Source organism: Chaetura pelagica, unplaced genomic scaffold (genome assembly GCF_000747805.2).
Source record: "Chaetura pelagica isolate M959 unplaced genomic scaffold, ChaPel_1.0 scaffold121, whole genome shotgun sequence".
Lineage (NCBI taxonomy): Eukaryota > Metazoa > Chordata > Aves > Apodiformes > Apodidae > Chaetura > Chaetura pelagica.
Genome location: NW_009954546.1, coordinates 2159623 through 2179855, shown reverse-complemented (window position 1 = coordinate 2179855; position 20233 = coordinate 2159623). Strand labels below are relative to the sequence as shown.

At 36.1% G+C, this 20233-nt stretch overlaps 1 protein-coding gene across 1 annotated transcript in view; it reads right to left on the bottom strand.

The window, feature by feature from the left end:
* RIT2 (Ras-like without CAAX 2) overlaps positions 1-20233 on the bottom strand; it is a 172604-nt gene that overhangs the window by 117934 nt on the left and 34437 nt on the right. Inside the window, exon 2 of the mRNA XM_010005025.1 lies at positions 2825-2881. Coding sequence (XP_010003327.1) covers positions 2825-2881 — 57 coding nt within the window. The remainder of the gene's footprint in view (positions 1-2824; positions 2882-20233) is intronic.

The following is a 20233-nucleotide window of genomic DNA, read 5'->3' as shown; positions in this document are numbered from 1 at the left end:
CTAAAACCAAATATAAAAAAAAGAAGGCAGAATACATTATTTCTGAATAAGAAGAACCAGCACATCAGGGCCCATACATCCTGGAATTGGTTTGCATCCCAAAAGACCTGCCTGAGAGGATGGAGACTGCACTAATGGCTGCATAGGCCTGGTTTGCATGTGCAGCGATTGAGGCAACTGGTGTGGAGGGGGCAGGTCCACTCCAGTTGCTTAGTCTTATGACTCAAACACACTTGCTCATTCTTGTGAAACAAGAATTTATATACTAGGCCTGTAAAACAGGAGGCCGCAGTGGTGGGCTTTGAGAGCCTCACTGACACCAACTCTCCCCCATTGGCTGGCCCAATACTGGATACAGAACTGGTGATTTCATGTTATCTATCTTTCTTAATTTTTTTTCTCCTACTCTCTCTCTCTCTGCCTTCCTAACATGAAGTAACGCAAGGCCTAACCATGATTTTTTCTCAGGTTGTACAGCTTAAGCATATATGTATTGTACTCTTGTGATCTAATTGTCAGTTTTTATTATCTTGCAGCCTAAGATAATAATTGAAGTATCCATATTCCTTCTATAGTTTCAATTAAACCTAATATTCAAATACAGATCTTGAGTATCGTTTCAGTTAATCTGATCAAGGGGTATTGGCAGTATTTTCTTGGACAGTGACATTTTAATCACTTTCCCAGGAAAGGCTAAGTCTGAGACTAAGGTAGGATCCAGCCACACCTGAGCTCCTCTCTGAGAAGAAGTTTCATGCATCATAAGCTTTCCTTCTCTTTATGATTATTTATTATTCATATTGTGGAAATGTCTAGAAACTGACAAATTAAGATTATGAGAAGATACAATATGTGTATAAATACAGATAGTAGGTAGATAGTTAATAATAAAGATGGGTATATGTACATAACTTACTGGTGTCAGTGACTACTAATGCTCCTCTTTTCCAACTAGATCTGATGATTATTTTTTTTTCTGCATTCAACAAATGAACTTGTAGCAATTCAACAGTAGTTTTCCCTCCTTTAGTCGACTCATCTCATATGTATTTTGTAATATTTTCAGTGGTTATAAAATTACTAGCAGCATGAAGAGTGCATACAACTTCTTTTTTCATCATTAAAATACTACAATTTACCAGAAGGCAATATCCAGGAAATGTGAAATAATACAGAAATAGAAAATTAAGATAAATACTGCCATTAGCTGCTCTATTTAGCAATGATAACAAAAAAATGATTTGGCTGAGAGGGTTGAAAAAAACTGCACTACCCCCCCCCTCCCCAAGGCGATATTTTTTAAAATGCTATTATTTTTAGTGTCTCCCACTGCTCAGGCCAGGATTTGGCCATCTTCTCCTAAGTATAACTAAATATTACACAGATTATTCCTTATGGAAGTAAAAGCCTTTTAGTATAAGTAAAACTAACAAATGGGACCACTCTCAAAGGAATAAACATTCAGTTCTACTGATTTTTACATCTATATAAAATACAATTTTTATTGCAATACTTTATACTAATAATTGTAGTAGTGCCCAAAAGATGCTCAACAGCAAGAAAATAAGTCTTTTCACAAGGAGCCTTGTTATGACAGAATCACAGAATAGTTGATGCTGTCAGCAACCTCTGGAGGTCACCCAGTCCAAACCCCTGCTCAAGCAGGGCTTACCTAAAGCAGGCTGCCCAGGACTATAGCTACACTGTTTTGAGTATCTCCAGGACTATTTCTACACTGTTTTGAGTATCTCCAAAGATGGGAGCTCCACAGCTTCTCTGGGCAGCCTCTCAAAGGTGTTTTGTACTGGGGACTCCAGACACTGTTCCACTTGGAGACTCAACAAGACTGAATTGAAAGGAAGGTTTCCCACTGTCAAGCTGCTCTGAAGACTCCTCCTACAGCCCAGATACAGCCCAGGTACCATAAACCTTATTTGTCACCAGGACACACTGCTGGCTCATGTTCAGCTTCGTGTCCACAAGGTGCCCAGCAGGATGTGAACAGGTGATACTCAATACCACAACAGGAATCTGGGGCAGTTCAAGGTGTTAAATCACCTGGTTTCATACTCTGTGATTATATTCCAAATTTGCACAAAACTTACAAAAGAGAAAAGCATTCAAAACATTTAATGACATACATTTTATTTATTTTTTTTATTATTATTAATTTTTTTTTTAATTGCCAGAGCCATTCTGTATTGGACTGGTTTAGAAACAGAAATTCAGTTGACCAGAATTCCTCACAGATCTCTCTTCCAGCTCAGTGTCACATTGTACTACAGCCATATAGTTATGCAATGGTCAACATCTAAAGTGTATTGCAGTGTATTACAAATACATGTGAATGTTTATAATTACTTAAGTTTATAATACACATAAACCAAATGGAGTTAGCTAAGTATGTGATCCCAGAACACAACTTTAGTGTATTAAATTCAGTAGTCACTTGATTTTTGTGAAGTAGCTCAAATAAAAGTTGAGTAGTGGAAAACAGTACTAGAACATCAAACCTTTTAAAAACATGTTACAGACTGGAGTTCTTACATTGTTTTACTATTTTGAAATACTGCTTTCTATCTTGCAACATTTTTTGCATGATATTCCATTATTATAATAGCACAATTAGTGATAGAGAATGAAGGCAGAAATCTATTGTTGAAAGAGATTTTGTGCAAAGCATTTCAGAAAGAAACAACTAGTATAATGATTATACAAATCAATTGTCATTACAAAATTAACATTTAATCTAAATTTTACAAATCTTACTTCTATCAAATAGGCAGAGAGATTGGAAGGGAAGAAGACAACAACTTCTACTCACCTATAGTTGGATCATGATAGTCAGGAAATCGATGGCTTATGAACTGCATAGTCATTGCTGGAGAGGAAAAAAGAGGGAAAAGAAAAAGAGTTATATTGCTGTCTTTAAATGACAAGAAGGAAAAGAACATGCAGATAATTCATTCAAGTATCTGCTTGAAAAGTGAGTCAAAAGTCTGCTTTATGTCTACAGCTGCAAGAATACATTGGCCTCACAGTGATAACTAAGAACTGATAAATGGCAAAAATATTAAATTGCTTATTTGTCTAAATTTCTTCCATTTTTAAATGCCATTTTATCAATTTCAGTATTAAATATTACATTTTTTTACACATGTTGAATACTATTAACCTCATACTATATATGGATGAAAATTCCCATGGACTTAAAATATAAGCCAAATTCATGAAAGTGAATTAAACTCATTAAACAAGATGCAGAAGACGGATGTTTCTGTTAACTACCTAGATCTTGGTTTCTTCCAAACAGTCTGTTTCATCACTGAATATTCTGCTTTCAGAAATTTGAGGAAAGTTATGAGTCTTCAGGAAAAATGCTTTGCATCATTTGGTTATTCTGTCTTTCCTGTTTTTCCTCAGAGGTTTGAATTTTTTAAGAATATGGCCTAATTCTTATGCCAATTTCATTATTTATTTTTTTTTTCATGTTTTCTTAATGCCTACATTAAAATTCCTCTATAGCTGTGGATGTGGATATTTGTTTAAAAAAGAGAATACCCCACCTGAATGATAACTACTAGTCACAAGACGTTAAGTCAAACACCAGATTTTGCCTTTTTCTTGCACATCTCAGTTACCTTCAGTGGCAGAGGTCATGAACAAGAAATGAAACATTTTAAAAATTACGTGTATAAATACACACATTTAAAAACAATGTAGTTTTAGTTTAATGTTCTTCCTTATACTTTCAAGAATCAGGGGTTAAGGAGATAGTTTTACAAAATTATACAGAAAAAGAGTATTAAACATTTATTACCATGTTAATAAATTATTTCATCTTCGGTGTAGATAAATAGAAATATTAAGAAGCAGCATTATATATTCATAGTAACTGAGAGAGGGTAGTAGAGTTAAAAAAAAGTTCATTCAGTCTATACATATTATAGGTGAATAAATCTACGTGCAGTAACACTCATGTCATCAATATTATCTGTTGTCAGATACATTACTTTTAAGTACTGTGTATGTTTGGACACTTTCATTTTCAGGACACCTGTTTTTTCAGCCACCACAGATTTTTAGACACCTCTATATGATAACTTGTAGTGGTTTATGAAGAACAAATTGATGCCTAATATGATGTGCCTGGTTTGTTCTGAGAAGCAGCAACAGCTTTGCAGAGATGCTGTTCATATGGTTTATGCCTGTACATTTTGATCTTTTTGAGGGCCACAAATGAATTCTGTTTGTTTCATTACCTACTGCTTCTTCTTGCCACTCTTTTATTTATTTATTTATTTTTATTCCCAAAGTAAACTACTCTGTATCTGGTTTCTTTTGGACCTACGCCTGCATCACACAATCTGTTGTTACAAATGAAATGGAAATTCTCAAAGAATACCCAGAGCCCATGGTAATTTTTCCTCTCTCCTCAGACAGTCCCAAAGAAATACATCATTTATATCCTCATTAAATCCACAGGATTTAAGAGGACTGAGATAATGTTGAAGCATCCTACTGATTTTCTACTGTAACATGCAGGAAAACAAACAAACAAACAAACAAACACACAAACAAACCCCAAAAAAACACCCCAACACTGTGTTGTGTAAAATTCACATCTCCTAGACCTCTGTGTGTGTGTGTGAATATGTATCATGAACACTTCCACAGGAACCTGGGGTGCACACAGTGCCTTAGAGGTAGATCTAAGGAGAAACTTATTTCTTGTAATGTCAAACGCAACAATAATGACTTGCATATACATGGTACTACTCTCAGTCCGGAGCTCTACATGAGCTGATTTAGCTAGATACAAGTCTAGAATTTGAGAAAAGTGTCTACAGAAGTGCTCTGCATAATGACAAGAACACATCTTACAGTCAGCTGGATAGGGAAATGGTGAATAAAAGATTCTTTTTACATGCATTTTGTCCCACAACTCCTTCCAGGTCAGTCCTTTGTCAAGGGCTTCTCCTAACCATGAGGATCAGGAACCTCTTGGGCCTCTTTGATGTTTATTACCTCTTGTATAAGGTTTAGCACCCTCTGAGAAACAGGTTACATTATGTTTCCTCAGAAATAATCGCAGTAAGCTGTATTTTTAATCATTGAATTACAATAGGAAATAAGGAAACTGGGATGTAAATGATGGGAATTGCAACTTCTCTCCTTCTGTGTGTTTTTAAAATAAGAATTAGCATTTTCTGTTAAACCCTACTGAATAATAGTGCAGCAAGCATTTTAAGTGCAGGCCTAACAGGCCAGTTCCTCTAAGGGAAAGGAAACACTAGCTGTCACCTTCGAGCAACAAATCCCTTCCTTCTATGAGGATGGAGGGCAAGAAAGTATCAAAACATCAGGTGTGATGAACAACAGTCTTGGCTGCTGGACATGCACCAACTAGTTCCGAATAATGGTCAAAAGTTAGTTGAATGCTTCACAGTGCAAAATGAGATTTAATCACTGCTGGCATGACATCACAAAATTCAGCTGGAGCCTCAGGAATTAGAGCTGCTTATAACCAACTCTGTGTGGGCTCCTCAGCAGAGAAGATGCCTCAGCTGGAGTACATGGGCTTCTTCACTGATACTAACATCAGCTCCAAAATAATTTTATATTTTTCTTCTCCGTTATTCTTTTTTTCTATATTAACGAACACACCTAAAAAATCCAAACCATCGTCAGATGTTTTTGTGACCATTTTCCTTCAGAAATTCAAATACTATTTCTGTAGATTTTTAGAGATCAATTCATTAGAGATCTTTAACTCTAATTTATGCCACATAGAAAGCACTGCATCAAAATTTAAAAGTATGATATTAACACAAAATAAATGGGTAAGGTCAATATTTGAATGAATACATGCACATGTAAAACAGAGTCAGCTAAAAAAATTGTAACTGTCCCCCTCAAACAAAAGCAAAAACCAAGAATCTTTTAATCCATAGCAGATATTGTGAAATATTTTGAATTGCAAGTTGCCTGAAAATTTTTAATGAATATTTTATAACACTGTGAAGATTATTCCATTTAAATGGGACATGTACATCACATGACAAGTACAATAAATATGAGGATCATTGTTTCAGATGAATGGTATCTTCTTTATATCCATCTGTGGCTAAGCAAGTGCAGATTGCTTTCAGCATGATATGCATGAATAACTATCTAACTTTAAAGTTCTCTTGTGTTTTCAGAATTTTAAAAAAAAAAAAAAAAGTGTTTAGATTCTGCATTTCCAGTTGTTCCTGATTTTGCTTATCCAATGCTCATTAGCTATCTAGGAGGGTACACGTTATACCTGTGTATACATTATACTGAAATATGTGTTTACTATGAATAATAAACTTAGTACTGTCTTCTAATTTCAATATAATTCCTACTCTTTCACTAAAATTATCTTATTTCCCAGAAGTAAATGCCATGCTTAGAAAAAGGCTGAGATTATTTATTCTAATGCATCCTCTTCATCAGTGCTGCAATAATAAATTTAATCTAAAAAAGGTATCAGCTTATATATGCTTTTGTGGGCCCACAGGCTGGCAGAAAAAAATCTGTTCTAATTCTTATACCAACAACTTTGAGAGTAGTCCAGTATCTGTTTTTCAAGGCAGGACAGTACATTGAGAGCTTACACAATACTCTTTGAGTTAATAGTACCCCCTTTGTGAATATCTCATCCTGAGCTTCCTATCCCTCTTTATTAGCCTAAGAACATCCAAACACTCATGCTTACATGCTTATTAATCTATTTCCACTTTAAGCAGTCTATCAAATGACCACAGAAATTGTGACTCAAAGATTTGTGACTCCATATAGTTGATTCACTTCAGTTTAGATACACTATTCCAATGCATCTTTAACATTTTTTTTATTATTATTATTCTTTTTTTTAACATTGGTTTTGAAGATAGCAGCATAGACTGGGCTAAAAATCTAATTGGGTAAAGCTAGTGGACTGACAGATTAGTTCATTAAGTTAAGAATGCATATGGGTGCCACTAGCATAGAGAGAGTGGCAAAGAAGATACAGAGTATAAAAACAGAGCAGTAGATCATATTAACAGAGTACACACCATGGCAAGAGACTTTTTCACAGAACAGAAAAAGTGATAAATATGCTAAAAGAGACATCCTCACTTCTATCAATCTGCAAAATTTCTGAACACATGGCTGGGGCTAGTTGAACATAGCTGAAATTATTCTTTTGTTAAGGTGTTTGCATTTAACTAAATTTGTTTAAATGTTACAATATCAAAGTCAGATAACTTCAGCAACGAACAAACGTTCTATTTGCTGCTATTTTCTCCTGAAATAGTGGATAGTTTGAACATTTCTGGTCTTTCTGTTGGTTTCAAACCCACAGAACTGTAGGCACCACCTTCTAAAATATATGATCTTCTCAAATGTTCATGCCTGAAAATTGTCATGTTGGCCATGTTTCACTTGCTTGGAAAAATGACAATCATCCTTATAACTATCTCTTTTGGAATTCATTCTTGAATTTTTAGATTGACTTGTCAAGTAAAAAGCCTATTGCGATCATTCTTCTGCCCATTGAATCTTACCAAATAGACTTTGTAATCACAATGTGCAAGCATATATACGATGAACAGCAAGGGCTGAAGACAGCATTTTTTTTTTTCCAAAATCTTATCCACTCTTTGAATTGCATTAACATTCACAGCAACTATGAATTGCTGGAGATACCAATAATGCTAGAATATATTAGAGGAGGAGAAAAAAAAATAATTAAAAAATTAGAAAAATTCTTCTGATGATTTCATGTTCAGTTTCTCCAAGTTTAATGAATCAAGATGAAAGACAACTAAGAAAAAGAAAAACTATTAAAGCTAAAGGGAAATTTGGTGGTAAAACAAATAGGAGACATTAGCTATGAACAATTTTAGGCTACAAATTAGAAAGTTTTTCCATTATGACATGTAGATGACTTTTACAATGGAGAACAAAGTCCTTACTTGGAAGAGTATGTGAATGGCCAATTTTACCCTGGGTGAGATAGGTGCTTTGTTAGATCTGAAAAATGAATGTCCATAGCAACTGAAGGTATATGGCAAGTGTCTTGAGGACTACCCATTTTAGTAAAAAAATGAACAGGAAGAACAGTCATGACTAATGCAGGTTATTGTCAGAATTTTAAGTACAGGGAAGATAAATAAAGTGTTATTATTTATGCTCTCACCATAAAAGACAACATTATCTAGCAATTAGATACCTTTATACATTGAGTATAGTTAATTGCATTATTTTCCCATGACATGGTAAATGGCAGTGTGCATTGTTGGAAAAATATTAAAAAAAAAAACAAACATAAAAAACTACAAAACAAACAACACCTAATTCTAATAAACTCAAAGACCTCACCCTAGAAAAAGACACTTGTATCTTCTGTTAGAGGATATGAAGATTTTCAAGAAATTATAATACAATTAATTATCTTTATAAATTGTTCCCAAAGCAGCCACTACAGGCTGTATTCATTGATAACATATCAGGTAAAGGCACCTTTGTTCAGATCCACTACAACCATTTTTACATTGTTAGACCATGTATAAAATGAAATAAGAATTCTACAACATAATTTCAAGAAGGAATGCTGCAAAGTCTGTGAGCTGCAATTATTAATTTTTTAGATACCATGATGTTTTATTTATCAAGTCTTGGCTGTGAAATGAAGGCAAATGAAATTTTATTTCTCTGTGTTAAATTAATTCTGGTGTATTAAAAAAAAAATAGAGAAGGTTGCTTTACAAGAGCTTACTACATATGCTAGGCTGCAGACACAGCACTTCTTTTTATACTGTTTTTAATACACTAAAGTGTTAGGTATAGGTTCACCTACCAAAGCTGAGGTCCACAGCAAAGAGTAGTAAGCATCAGAAGGTCAAAGTTATAAAAGCCAAAAGTATTTTATATTTAATCTGTCTTATTATTATGAAACCCAAACACATAAAAACCCAGAACATATTAATTTTAAACTGAGAAAACTGAAGTTAACTAGGATAGACAAAATAAAACAGGGAACTTTTCTTTGTCTTTTGAATTGTTACAGATCGATTCTTCTGTTATATTGTGTTGACTTGGTCTTGGATAAAGGCTGAGATGCAGAGCGCACTGCATGGGCTTCTGTAGTCCCCTGAAAAACTGTTTCCATCACTCTAGAGGCCTGTCCATTTTCTATTTGCTCTGGTACGTTCTAACTTTTGCTTTCACTTGCATCCCATTTTCTCTCTAGAAACCCACACTTTCTCACCAAGAAAGTCATGGTATTCCTCTGCCTCGAGAGGGTCCCTGCTAGATCCCTCATTTCCTTGCTAAAAAAGCATAGCACACAAAACTACTAGGGAAACATGGCAGAATAAGTCTCAAGAGAATAACAAAAAAAAAACAAAACAAAACCAGAAAATGAATGTTTACAGTGACTGAAACAGGAGAGCTGTTTTGCTGTTCACACTGCAGAACAAAAGAAAGGCTTGTTTGTGCAGTATCATCCCCTCTACCATTATGAAGTAGGAGCAGACTATAATCAAAATGTGTGGAATTCAAGTTGGTGTTGACAGAGCAAGGCATAAAACAGCTTTCTTTGGAGAATATTAACTTTTTTTCTTTCTTTTTTTTTTTTCTTTTTTTTTTATCAGAAAGAAGGAAAGGACTTCTATTCAAAAAAATGATATGTTGTTGCAATATGTACTCCTAGGCTAAAAAGAAAGAAAGACTTAGGAAGAAGATGGGAAGAATTACTCCCTCAAAAAGTAAAGATAGAAAAAACCACCTGTTTTGTATTGGGAGCCAATTTGAATGAATAAATAAAAATAACTAATTTCAAATTCTCTATCAAGTTGCTTTTTTTCACAAGCATTAGATGTAAAGACACGAGTTCTCACTATTTCTCTTTGAAGTGTGATCAGTGGAACAAAGACACATAGTAGGTACTGGTTGCAACTTTCCAGCAGGGACTCAAGGACAAAAAGAGAAACGGTGCAAAAATTCATCCTGGACTTGAGAAAATTCCAGGAAACCTTCAGCAAAAGAGCTCTCACTACAGAAAAGTTGCACCTTCTCTGAATCAGCACATTTTAGTGAAAAATGGTTATATTAAAAACTTCTGACTAACATTTATATCTACATCCAAACTTAGTTCCAAGTACAATATAGGAAGGCAGAATGCACTATATTGTAAAATTCAGGTTAATTTTTCTGTAAAAAGCAGATGAGGCTTGTATATATTCCCCATATAAGACACATCATCTTAATGTGATACAAATTAATGGTAATGACAAGTTAGGTTGTTACCACTTATGCACCATTGCCTTCATAGTATGTCCCTGACCCCTACAGAAAGGTTTCCCACAAGAATACTACTGAACATTCCCTACCCTGCTTAGCTTATGCAACTTGACAAGATACATTAATAAACAGAAATTACTTCTGACAAATGCTGCTATTAGCACATTTTCCTACTGTGTTCCTTCCATCAAGTGAAAATTGGTGAGAAAAATGAATGTATCTTCTACTGTACTTCAGCTAGGAAATCCTATGGTAACTTAAACCTTCCATTAGTGAGCAATCCAAAATGTAATGACATAAAAAAGCTTTAAACCAGGCTTGAGTATAATGTGATTTTTTAACACAAAAGACATTGAATAATGCTAGGAAGACCTAATTCTTGCATATTATTATTTCAGAGAACAATAAAGTCAATCTTGAACCATAAAAATAGACACATTTCAATTAAAGTCAATGGATAAATCTAGTTTTACAAAGGAAATACAACAAATAAAAGAAAAATACTATGTAGTTCTTTTTACAAGTGGGCTCTGGCTTGCAGCTACCAGTCTCAAGCATGATTATCTCACTGTGAAAGAGACTTTTTAAAGGTGGATAAAGTAAATTAATTCCATGGAAAGAAACCTCTCAGCAACCACCCTTATTTCTGTCCCTTTTTTAATTGCTAACATGTTTCCGTGTAAAGATAACTTGAGATACTCTGACTTGGTTCACTGCTATTCAGGTAGTAGTAATTTGACATTGTTTGCTGGTTTTCTAACATAAACTAGTGATTAGGATACCTTCCATATGAAATTATACCCTATACATTCAGCAGTGATGAATTGGCAGTGACAACAGCTGTATTTTCTTGTGAGTGGGAGAATAGATGTTGTTCTGTAATGTGGTCCCAACTTTTTTGTGCTTCAAATACAGGTTCAGAAAATTTGATGACACATCAAAGAAGAAGAAACAGCTCTTCTATTTAACCCCACACAGATATCTTTTTAGCTGTATAAACACATGCCCTGCTTTTATTTATCTTTTCTTACCAATAACATGTTTTCATAGAATCATAGAATCATAGAATCTTAGGGGTTGGAAGGGACCTCGAAAGATCATCTAGTCCAACCCCCCCTGACAGAGCACATCACACAGAGTACATCACACAGGAACGCATCCAGGTGGGTTTTGAATGTCTCCAGTGAAGGAGACTCCACAACCTCCCTGGGCAGCCTGTTCCAGTGCTCTGTCACTCTCACAGTAAAAATTTTTTTTCGGATATTCACCTTGAACCTCCTATGCTCCAATTTACACCCATTACACCTTGTCCTATCACTGGTCATCACTAAGAAAAGCCTAACTCCGTCCCCCTGACACTCACCCCTTACATATTTGTAAACATTAATGAGGTCGCCCCTCAGTCTCCTTTTCTCCAAGCTAAAGAGACCCAGCTCCCTCAGCCTTTCCTCATAAGGGAGATGTTCCACTCCCTTCATCATCTTTGTGGCTCTGTGCTGGACTCTTTCGAGCAGTTCCCTGTCCTTCTGGAACTGAGGGGCCCAGAACTGGACACAATACTCCAGATGCGGCCTCACCAAGGCAGAATAGAGGGGGAGGAGAACCTCTCTTGACCTACTAACCACACCCTTTCTAATGCATCCCAGGATGCCATTGGCCTTCTTGGCCACAAGGGCACATTACTGGCTCATGGTCATCCTCCTGTCTACCAGGACCCCCAGGTCTCTTTCACCTACACTACTCTCCAGCAGTTCAGCCCCCAACCTGTACTGGTACATGGGGTTGTTCTTCCCCAGACGCAAGACTCTACACCTGCTCTTGTTGAATCTCATCATTTTCTCCCCGCCCAACTCTCCAGCCTATCTAAGTGTCTCTGAATGGCAGCACAGCCTTCTGGTGTGTCAGCCACTCCTCCCAACTTAGTGTCATCAGCAAACTTGCTGAGGGTACATTCTATACCCTCATCCAGGTCGTTGATGAAGATGTTGAATAACACCGGTCCCAGTACCGACCCCTGAGGGACTCCACTAGTCACTGCTTTACTGATGTATCGATTAAACATACAGATTCTCAGGTATTACTGGCTCTCCATTTCCTTTAATTAAAAGGGTTTAGCTGCTTATCTCTCCTTACTGATCTGAACACTAACCTGCTCTTCCCCAAAAATTCAGATCTTTTTTTATCAGATGTTGATGATTACAATTATTAACTTGTTTGGTGCTGCTGGATGAACTTCAATCAAAATTATAGTATTTCATGGAGAGAAGATTGATTTTGAAATTCAGGAGAGGCAAATAAAACAGATAATGGTAAATTTACTGCTTTTGATTCATGGTATAAAAATTCTTCAAAGTACAGAAAGATTTATTAATTTTGTTGTCAAATATTTCATAGCATATTTCTTATAATTACATTTCTATAAATTACATGATTTCTAGAATTTTTTTTAATCATTTTCATAATCTTTCTCAAAATGTCTACTTATTAGGGTGGCTTAACAAGCTGGTTTTCTCTTTCATCGTAAAATACAAAGAAGGAGCTAAAATACTTTTATTTCACTCAGAAATGTTCTGATCTGTTCCTTTAACTTTCAATACAATTTTTACAGTTATGACAGTAATTTTTATATTTAAAGGAAATAGACTAAGAAAGAAGGAAGGATTTTTGAAGATAGATCTAAAGCCAGAAAACTGACACTAGGACTTTGTGAAAAGCCAAATACAAATTTTAATTCAACATGAAGACATGACTTTGAACTGAACATATTTTCTTTGTCAGATTTCAATGTTATTTCTTTCTCAGCTAATTAGGCAACAATTTATAATTAAGTCAAATCTGACACATCAACACTTACACCAACATGACTACTTAATGACTTTTATACTGTATTAGAAGAGTTTCCATAAGATTAGAGAAGGTGAGACTCTTCAGGTGAGGATCCTCAATCGTTTATTCCCCTCTGCTTGTGTACATGCACACACACAAATGAAAAATCCTGAAAATTCTAAACTGCTACCCAAGAGAGCAAATCAAACAGTTGAGGAGGCCTGGAATTGAGGATAACAAAGTCTTCTTGATGGGGAAGAAGTAGGTCTGTTTTGCTAGCAGCACCACTTAGAACAACATTATGCAAGGAAAATAAAAATCACAAACAAGAATGTTAAAAATATTTTTTTGGAAGTAAGACTTGAGCTCTGGAAAATGTTTTTCCATTGTATATTAACTCCTAGACTTATCACTCTTTTCAATACTTTTGCAGCACTAAAATATGCATTCCAGATACCTTAGCATAATTCAATAACATTCAATGCATGGAATAACATAATGAATGGAACAGAAAAGCTACCAGTTTGCTCTGGCAGACTCTTCATGGATGCAGGCTTTATACACTGACTGTCTTTCTAATTCCTCTGTGAGACACCAGACACCCCTTGGCAACAGGTGATGTGTGTGTCGCAGAGGATTCTTGATACACAGAGGATTCAGACACTTGAGAGGCCCTAAACATTCAGTTGCTAGGACCTGACCTCTGCAAATTTAAGACACCCTCAAATAGGCATCCTGTAGTTTTAAACATTGGCTTTACTATTCAAAGAACATGGTTTAACATTCTAAGGACATGGAAAGGAATATAGCAACTAAACAACTAGAGGCTTTAGATGCTCAATGTTTGATTGGAATTAAAAGACTTTCTAGCACTGGAGAAGAGTATGTAATTTGGAGACAAAACAATGGGAAATAATGAGCTGTCTTAGAGGGCAGTACTAGCCCTGGACTTTCTGTCATTTTATTTTATGAAGACTTAATAACTGCTGTAAAATTGCAGAAGAAGGCTTATGTGATCATGTGAATCTGGGAAAATTGGCTCTACTATTAGCTCTACAACAAAAACCCATTTTGGCTCAGTTTCCACACCTGCCAAAAAACTGCGAGACAACAAAAAATACGGACAGAGAGATCTGAGGTTTATAGAACTGCTGCCTAACATATAGCTTTGAATGCATTCTTCAACTCTTCTTCTAAAACATAGCTAGTAAACCCATTATACTAACCAGTGCCTTCAATATGAAGTTATATGGATGAAAGGAGGCAGGAGGCATGAGATCAAACCCTTTTGACAACAAATATAAGTTACAAGTGCAGTGGAGATGAAGAGACTAAAAAGTGTAAGGACAATAAAGTAGAACAGCTACATATCCTCTCATCCTCTTCCCCCTCTCACAGTACAAATCCAACTGGAAACTTACATCTGCTGGAAGTGCATTCATATTGCTTGTGTCATGTGTAAGTTATGATGATACACTGACAGGGGGGCACAGTTGCAAGACATGTTTGGGTGTGAAAGGTAGCGCCTCAGGCACAAAAAGAGGTGATTTATTATAACATTACCATGATGCTGAAAAGGTCAGAAATCTACAAAACATGTACAAAAGTTCTGGAGGGCTGCTGGTATTTTCACACAGAAAATCTACATTAGCCTATTCAAGTTTCTACCCTCAGTGTGCATAAGAAATGTTAAAGCTATCAATACTAGAGTTCACAATGTTTTTTTTTCCTACAGCTGGAAGATGACAGCTCATGACCCAGGAATAAGCTTCAGAACACTCGGGCTGTACAACAGGCTGAGTCTCAGTTTTTCATTCTTCAGGGGTAAACCTATTTTCATGTATTTCATAATGCACTTTCTGTCATTGAGGTTCTTGTCATTTATTCTGGTGTGAGACTAGCTGACTGAGGGTTTTATGGTGCTACAAATCACCTTAGTGTGATGGGTGTCAGAAACTGTATTTGGTGACCCTAGAACCTTCCATGCAAAACCAGCTGCAGGTAAAATAAAACAAACTCCTGAAACTCTGCCCCACACTCTGAATAAGCCAACAAACACCACAGAGCTGACTCATAGGGAACTCAAAAATCTCCTTGGAAGGGTCCTTGGAAGGATCTTGGATTCCTGGTAGAATATAAGCTAACCATGACCCAGCATTGTGCCCTTGTGGCCAAGAAAGCAAATGGAACCCTGGGATGCACTAGGAAGAGTGTGGCCAATAGGGCAAGGAAGGTCATCCTGGCCCCCTATTCTGCCCAGTGAGGCCACGTCTGGAATACTGTGTTCAATTCTGAGCTCCCAGTCAAGAGAAATAGGGAACTATTAGAGAGAGTCCAGAGGAGGGCAACAAAGATGATTGGGGGATTGGAGTATCTCTTTTGAGGAAATGCTGAAAGAGCTGGGACTGCTTAGTCTAGAGTGAGGAAGACAGAGGAGATCTTTTTAATACTTCTAAATACCTAAAGGGTGGGTGCAAGGAAGATGAAGCCAGACTCCTTTCAGTGTTGCCCAGTGACAGGACAAGGGGCAATGGAACCTGAACATGAGGAAAAACATCTTTACTGTGATGGTGACAAAACACTGGAAGAGGCTGCCCAGGGTGGCTATGGAGTCTCCTCTGGAGACATTAAAACCCAACGTGGATGCAGTCATGTTTATTGTGCTCTGGAGGATCTTGATTTAGCAGGAGAGCTGGACTAGATGATCTCTAGAGGTCCCTTCCAACTCAGACAGTTCTGTGATTCTGTGATTCCTTCATGTTAGAGGCAAAATTATTCTAAGGATTTCTGGAGGCTAATTAGGACCATAATATAAAGGGCAGGGACTGAATAAAAACTTGTTCGAACTGTGAAAGAAATTCTTTAAAAACAAACAAAAAATATATTATTCATGTCATAAAAGAGATGGATGTATTTAGCCATTTCTGGATTTTCCTAATTATTCTAGAAAAGTAGTTCTATAGTCAGACATCCTTAATAAACCAGATTTGCCACAGAATTAGGACCTGTACTTCATCTGCTACATCACAGGACTTGGCTTTATATTTTCCTACTCCCAGCAGTGGTTATAAACTTAAATTTTGTCTTGCAGGTGCAGTGGCATCATAACTCAGTTCTGTAAAGATAAGGATTTGGGAGCTGACCAGGAAAATGCACAAGAAATTTTTTCAAGACTGTGGTAAGCTTATGGATACATAAAACATAAAGATACACAATGGTTTAAGTCATAACAAATGGAGCTGTTTCCTCATGTATGCTGAAAAGGATTTAGGGGGAGTTTTAGGGCTCAGTGAAGAGGACAATATTGAAGTACTCCATATCCCTACAGTGTGATGACAATGCTATGCTGATTCAGAAATGAGTCAGCTCAGTTACCAGAAAAAAGGAGAATCAGGTCTTTTTTGAAGGTACTTGCAGTGGTATAGATGTGACAGAATGACTCATCTGTCATCAGGGTTTTAGTCAGCAAAGTCTTTGGCTCAACGACAAGTATTTATAACTGGAAAATAAAAGAAGACAATAAAAATGAAGCAAGGAAAAAAGACCTGAATGTTAAGCTTGTTCTATAACATCCAAGTGAAAGGTCATTATTTCCATAACCCAAAATACCATTTTAATGTTAATATTGGTCCAAGTCCAACTCACAGTATAATGTGCTTTATGCATTCCTGTCTGCTCCTGATTCGATGGATAATGTTTGCTGCAGCACTCACCCAGACACAGAGTGATACATCTCTATCCTTATAAAAATAATTACTTCATCTGTAGCGTTTCCTTCAGTACTGATTTTTTTTTTTTTAATTTTTATTTTTTTTTCCAGTTTTAAACAACATGCATGATAAAGCTTGGAAACTTTTCCTTTGAGAAGCCCTTATATAAAGCTTTGGACAGACATGAACCAAGATCCACAGAAATCAATGAGAGCTTCTTCACTGATTTTAGTACATTTTTTTGTTTATTTTTTATTTCCATAATGCTTTTTCTACAAAATCCTTGAGTAAGAGTGATTAAATAACTTGGAAAAAAAAAATTGAAGAAGTCAAATAATTATCTTTACTATTATTTTTTTCCTGAGAAATATCCTTTAAAATAAACCAAAAAAAACCCAAACCTCTTATAAACATTCAGATCTAGAACACAGCTATCCCTGGGAAGCTGTGTTAATGAAAGGATCTAAATTTTGGATGAACTGTAGAAAATACAGTGTAAAGTCTAACTATAATGACATTTTCTGCTATTGGTTTTCAAATTCTTTTTGAACAAACATGTTTCTCTGTGGGTTCAGTCCAAAGGTCTGTCTAGTTCAGCACCTTGTCTCCAATAGTAGGTAGGTGGGAGTGTATAGGAAACCCAGCAGGTATAAAATGATCTTTTCAGTTCATGTTTTCATACTGATAGTATCCAATGGTTTAGGCACTTTCTGAACCAGCAATCACATCTGAACCAATGTGTTGCACTCTAATTTCACATCTGAGCTATAAAGTTTCATCTGGAAGTTTCTTTAGCCCAACTGTGTATCATCCACAAGGATATGTCTAAATCAGGCTACAATAGATGCACTCAACTGAGACTAAAACAACAAGGATGCAGGATCTTAGAAGTTGCTCACTGGTGAAACACAGGCAAGTATGGATCATGTATGTAATTTCAAAATTACTTGCTGGCAACTGAATATTGACTGATTTCTGTTAGTGACCAAAAAGAGCAAGAGCTATTAATGGTATTAAGGATGCCATTTTTCTCAGATTTTTTTACTCAATAAAAAAGCTCACACTTTCCCTCAATTTTGTGACAGTAAGTTAATAATACGTTTGTATTAAAAAAGGCTAATATTTGCTGAGTGTCATGGTTTGGACAGTTGTTCTATCACCCAGCCCCACCAGGGAAGGTAATTGAGGAAAAGGAAAGAAGACCCCTGGGTTGACATGAAAACAGTTTTAAGAGAATAATAATAAGGAACTAATGATGACCCCACTGCTGACTAGGATACAAAGCTACCTCAGCCCCAGTCATAGAGGTGAGCTCTGCACTTGCAGCAAAGGAGGCTGGATGCCCAGCCCTGCAGCACAACAGCTCCATCCTGAACAGGTCACAGCCAGTGGAGGATGGACCTCAGGTGGGAGGGTAACTAAGAGACAGACTGGACCCTCCTTGGAAGGCAGCCAGAAAAGTAAAAACATCCTCCTGAACCTCCCAGTGTATAGTGAGGGTGACATTTATGGCATGGAATACCTTAGGTCAGCTTCCCTGGGCTTGGCTCTCCCAGCCCACTGCACCTGCCAGGTTCAAAACTACCCTCAGCCTTGGTCACTGCAGGAACCTGCAAACCAGAGCTGCGGATAAACAAAACCAACACATCTTGTCTCTTCTGTCCTCACAGAGTTGGACTCTGCAGTCTCCTAGAAGCACAGTTTCTCTGGACAGAAAAGTGATTTTAGAATTATGTCACAGAAAACTAGGACACTGGGAGAAAAAAAAATATGTAAAAGACATGTACAAAATTACTTCACCTTCCAATTTCCCTTCAGAGTGATCTTATCCATTAGACAGATGCTTCATCAGGTAAGAGCTGAGGAGACGACTGGTTTATGAGTGACCCTGGGTTTATCACTTTCACTCTATCAGCTGTATTTTTCTCCAGTGTAAAAGGTACATGGTGATGCTGTCCTTCTTTGCAACCTAAGTTTTGTGTGTACAATAGAAAAAACTTTAAGAAAACAAAATGTTACAAAAAAAAACAAAAACAAAAAACAAACTATATTTTTTATATCGAATGGCTGGTCTGCATTTGTGTTTATGGAAATTATGATGAATAATTCCCAACCGCACTAAGGCCAGTGAATGTACACATGAATTTACCTTCTTCTCTATTTGATAACCTTCCCTTTTCAGAAGCCTTTGCTGATAGATTTCTCCTTACTCTGAAACAATGTATGAACAGTAAGTTCAATTAACATCTTAATACTTTAAAGTTGACAAAGATGTCTGGAAAACATATAGACAACATCAAGAAAGCAGAAATACTGCAAAAATAGGGCAAAGTAAAAGAGAGCTAAAAACAATATTAGTGTTACTGTCTGTATATTTATAACAAAGTGTACATATTTTCTAATGCATGTTCATTACTGTCTAATCATAATGTTTTTGAAGTCAAAACTGGTGCCCTTGCTTTACTTTTCTGGCAGCATTTGTATGTTTCATGAAAATTGTCAAAATCGGATAGAATCTGTTAATCTGCAAAATTCAGCAATCCTCAGTGAGTTCTGTTATTTCATTTAGAATTAACAAAAACGTACAGTGTTGAAAATCAAGTCAAAATGAAACTATTTTTTATAAAGTAAGATATTTAGAGAAACTATTAGGGAAACTGTATATTTAGAAATGAAAGAGTGAAGTTTATTTAATATATTTCTGTATTTTGAATATTTTCATATCTAATGCATTTATTTTTAGAAAAACTAAACTCTCAACAAAACTGGATGTTGAAATATACTACCAGCCCTGTATTTAATCTTGGTAAATGGTTAATATAGTGGAACAAATTAAAATGTCAATTTTGCTTGTTTTGTGTTTTTTTTTTTCTTATTTTATTGTAGCTAGAACAAACTGCTTAAAACATATTGTGAAATAAAAGAGAATTCTGTGAAACCAGCAAACAAGATGAGGAGCTACATCTCAGGATGATGGTTAAATGATCATTCATGGAGATCAATGGTCCTTCAGAGCATTAGTAGAGGAGCTAAATCGAGCATGGTTTAAGACAAATGCACCCCCCTACATGTAAGGTTCCTTTCCACCTATGTCAAAACCAAACACCTGAACAGCTGCATGGAGGACAGCTTTCTGTGTCTGGCAGTTTGAGCACTCTGAACGAAACAACCTTTTTTTTGGTTGCTGTAACAGAGATCAGACAAACAGAAGGTCTGACTAACCAAAGAGAGATAAATAACCCAGGGAGTGGGATGAGGAGGAAAGCTGCATTATTAGTTTAAAGACTTCTGGAGCAAAGTTTATAGGGAAGCCAAATAACAAGTAGCAAACAACATGAAATGTTTATGTATGTCTGTGGAACCCAGTTATTCTTCTCTGTCTT